Source organism: Arachis ipaensis, chromosome B06, assembly GCF_000816755.2.
Source record: "Arachis ipaensis cultivar K30076 chromosome B06, Araip1.1, whole genome shotgun sequence".
Classification (NCBI taxonomy): Eukaryota; Viridiplantae; Streptophyta; class Magnoliopsida; order Fabales; family Fabaceae; genus Arachis; species Arachis ipaensis.
The window spans coordinates 31,399,982-31,404,335 of record NC_029790.2 but is presented as its reverse complement, the minus strand read 5'-3'; the positions used below and the strand labels follow the sequence as shown (position 1 = coordinate 31,404,335).

The 4,354-nt window shown below is 35.4% G+C and overlaps 1 protein-coding gene across 1 annotated transcript in view; it reads left to right on the top strand.

Moving 5' to 3' along the window:
- The window catches only part of LOC107648668 (probable LRR receptor-like serine/threonine-protein kinase At1g67720), a gene marked incomplete in the record, with an annotated part of 6,396 nt that continues 3,537 nt past the window's right edge, over positions 1,496-4,354 (top strand). Inside the window, 6 exon segments of the mRNA XM_016352475.2 lie at positions 1,496-1,717; positions 2,140-2,671; positions 3,020-3,525; positions 3,698-3,830; positions 4,039-4,110; positions 4,211-4,279. Coding sequence (XP_016207961.1) covers positions 1,636-1,717; positions 2,140-2,671; positions 3,020-3,525; positions 3,698-3,830; positions 4,039-4,110; positions 4,211-4,279 — 1,394 coding nt within the window.

The window sequence follows — 4,354 nt, the reverse complement described above, 5'->3', positions numbered from 1 at the left end:
CATGAATTCAGGCACATTTTTTGCGCTCTCATCTAAAAAATATAAATATGACATGTGACACAGACATAATATGATACAGATACGCCAATATATTCTTTTTTAAAAAATTTGGATACGACATGTTTAAAATACTCTGTGTAATAAAATTTAAATAATATACTAAAATATCATATTATAAATATAAAAGTAAACATAATTGCATAAAACAATCTTCATACTTTAATAAATTAATATTAAGGTAAAGTATTATTTTGACCCCAAGTCCCCAACGGTTGAATTGATTAAATCTAGTAGATTAATTATGTTAAGAAAGAAGTAAGGCTGTGTTTGTTTTTAGAGACAGGACAGAACATGACACTGAAACGGAGACAATAGGACGGAGACACTAAAAATTATCTTTTGTGTATTGTATTTGGATACGATGGACAAGACACTAATGTAATGTCTAGTATTATGTTTGGATGCACATGGACAAGACTAAAATATTATATGAAATGACTAAAATAGCCATGTGATTCCAAATTTTCTACATCAATACAAATTAATTTAATAAAAAATGAGAGTACGTAGGAGTACAGACGGAACTTGAAGCCCCCAATAAAAAATTCTACAGAAAGGAGAGAGTACCTGGAAAAGAAAGAGATAGAGAAAGAACAGGAAGAAAAAAGTATCTCTGAACAACGCAATAGGAAAAATAAGAAGGGGTAATAGTGAAAAAAAAAAAAAACAAAATTTATAAAATTGTCCGTGTCCACTCTTTCAAATTCTGTGTCCATCATTGTCCTTCGTAAAAGAGTGGACACAAAAATATAAAAAACTGTCTCAAAAATAATATGTCCACTGTCCATGTCTCTGCTTCCAAACACTTTTTAAACAAGTGTTATCCATGTCTCCGTGTCCTACTTCCGAAAACAAACGCTACCTAACTTCCCTCGTCTCTTACGACAGTAATAACTAATAAGAGCTACTAGCAAGTGTAGCAACTCGCAACCACGATTCCATAAAGTAGCTTCATCCTTGCATGTGTTTCCTCTATAAAATCGCAAATAGCCAGTTTGGGATAACAAAATTTCTTTCATAAATCACGTCTAAACCGTAATTTTGGAACGTATTCTTATTATTCTGCAAACACAGAAAATAATTTCAGTATAAGGCAGATAGGGCCATAGGGGCACAAACTTGACTTTGTGTGGGCCCGACGCACGCACTACCAAAACGCCCGTCAACTCTCAAAACTTCAAAAGTTGCAACCTCTCTACTTTAGTCTGATAAGTGCCAATACCCACCACCAAAGCACCACTACCGATTGTATAACACTGAGTAGTGCTCTGAAAAAAGTGACACTATATCAAATATTAATATTAAACTACCGGTCAAAAAAAAAAAGGAAAAAAAATAATATTAAATTAAGATTGAACTTTTGTTTGTTGTGTAGTAGTAAGGACATTCCTTCCATTATTTATAGAGCAGATTCGAGATACGAACATTCTATATACTGGCACGGTCTGCTTCTGCTACAGGCTACTACTGAGACTGTGACCGAGTGAGAATGTGAGCTTACTCCGTCGGGTTCCGCCATTTTTATGCTTCTCTCTATCTCAGTTCTCACACCGAAAGCTTCAGTTATTTATAACAATGGAGGAGAACGGAGCGCTCTTCCTCTTCTCTCTCTCACTTCTACTTCTCCCGCTTTCCTCCTCTTCCGCTCAGATGCAAGGTATATGTTTCTTTCTTCTTCTTTTTTATGATCTCTTCGCTTTCTCTTCTTTCCATAAGCTTCTTCAGCTGAATCAGCTCATAGAAACCGATGCTTCGTGTTATTGTTTAGTTAAAGCTTAATAGAGCTACTTAATCTTCTTCTATTCCATGTCTATCATGTGATCTAAGATTTTGTTCAGCATGGGACTGAAGATTTGAGATCTAAACTCTGCTTTTGATTCAGATTCTGTGAATTTTTTTTATAAGCTTTTTACAATACTACTTAATAACAATTAATGTTGTGGATTTTTCATATACTATGCGATTTGTCTTGTTGTTTTTTAAGTGTTCATTAATTATTAGAGCTTGGAATTGGATTTATAATTGCAATTTCGTCCATCTAGGCTATTATTCAGTGACGACATATTTCATCCTAAGCAGGTTTTGTAAGTTTGGACTGTGGAGGTTCAGAAAATTTCACTGATGAGATTGGTCTTAAATGGAGCCCTGATGATAAGCTTCCTTATGGAGAAGTAAGCACCATATCAGTTGCGAACGAGACACGGCGGCAGTACACCACGCTTAGACACTTCCCTGCTGATACCAAGAAATACTGCTACACACTTGATGTTGTGAGCAGGACAAGGTACCTACTGAGGGCCGCATTCCTGTATGGGAACTTTGATAATAACAATGTTTATCCTAAATTTGACATTTCTGTTGGGGCTACACATTGGTCTACCATTGTTATATCAGATGCTAACCTTATAGAAATGAGAGAGCTTATATTTTTGGCCTCAAGTTCTGCTGTGAGTGTGTGCTTATCGAACGCCACAACAGGGCAGCCGTTCATATCTACACTTGAGCTCCGGCAATTCAATGGTTCAGTTTATTATACACAATATGAGGAACAATTTTACCTCAGTGTCTCTGCACGGATAAATTTTGGAGCAGAAAGTGATGCTCCAATCAGGTAATTGTCCTAACCTTAGTCCATTCCATATATTGCTTCAAAGTCTGTTCTTTTATAAATTATCTGCTAACAATATTTTTATTCATATGTGTGTGTATGACATAGATCAATCAATCAAATGGTTCCATTCCAACTGTTAAAACAACTTCAATATAAAATTGGAAGACTCTATTATGGATATTCATAATGACTAGTTTATTGTCATTTTTACTAGAGAAAACCATGAAGGTTGCTTGTTTGCAACTTTCTTCATATAAAGTACTCCTTCACGTATTCTAACACTAAATATTTACATGAGTACATGCATACTCTTCCTCTAATTTAAAACGCTTTGTATTTGCATTTCAGGTATCCTGATGATCCTTTTGATAGAATATGGGAGTCAGATTCTGTGAAGAAAGCAAATTTTCTTGTTGATGTTGCTGATGGTACCAAGAAAATCTCTACCGAAGTACCAATTGATGTTAACAGAGACGAAATACCCCCAGTGAAAGTGATGCAGACAGCAGTAGTTGGCACAAATGGGTCTCTAACTTACCGGTTGAACTTGGATGGTTTTCCTGGTACTGGTTGGGCATTCTCTTATTGTGCAGAAATTGAAGATTTGGGTCCAAATGATTCCAGAAAATTTAGGCTAGTACTTCCAGGCCAGCCTGATATTAGCAAGGCTGTTGTAAATATTGAAGAAAATGCTCAGGGAAAATATCGCCTCTATGAACCAGGATTTAACAACATATCCCTGCCCTTTGTGCTTTCTTTTAGATTTGGCAAGACCTCTGATTCTTCCAAGGGTCCTCTCCTAAATGCAATGGAGATAAATAAATATTTGGAGAAAAATGATGGCTCTATTGATTGTAAGTCTGCTAAGAAGAAGCTACTATGATATGATGTTTGACAAACTTGCAATTATGTAGTTTAAGTATGTCTTTTGCATTGCAAATTGCTTTAGTTTATCTTCCTTTTCATCTTCTACCCCACTCTCTCTTGAAGTATTAAAAATTTTTTGTACTTGGACATGTTTTTCAGTAGCAGCTGTTTCTAGTGTATTGTCACACTACCCTTCGGCAGATTGGGCACAAGAGGGAGGGGACCCTTGTCTACCTGTTCCATGGTCATGGATCCGCTGTAATTCAGATCCACAACCAAAAGTAGTTTCAGTGTAAGTTTTTTATTTATTTATTTTTATTTTTTACTTATTTATTTTCATTTTGTTGTGGATTCATTCTCTGTCTTTATCAAAGGAAAAGAAAAACAAAGAAAAAGAAATAAGAAAGCAGTTTGCTTCTATAAAGAATGTTCCATTGCATGTTTCAAAATAGAGTTGAAGTGGTCTTCTAATAATTAATTTATGTTCATGGTGGTGGCAGCTTATTGTCCGGTAAAAACCTGACTGGAAATGTTCCTTTGGATATCACCAAATTGACTGGTCTAGTTGAACTGTAAGTTTATATCTAATTTTTCTGGGAATGAATACTTTGTGTCTTACGTTTGGTTCATCGCTTACCTCGTGTAGTGGAATGATTTATTTCATGGATGCAGATGGCTTGATGGAAACATGTTAACTGGCCCAATACCAGATTTTACTGGGTGCATGGACTTAAAGATCATGTAATTGTTGATAACTTCTTTCCACAGTCATGCTATTGCTATGTAATGTAGCATTCGATTAACTGTAACGTTTTT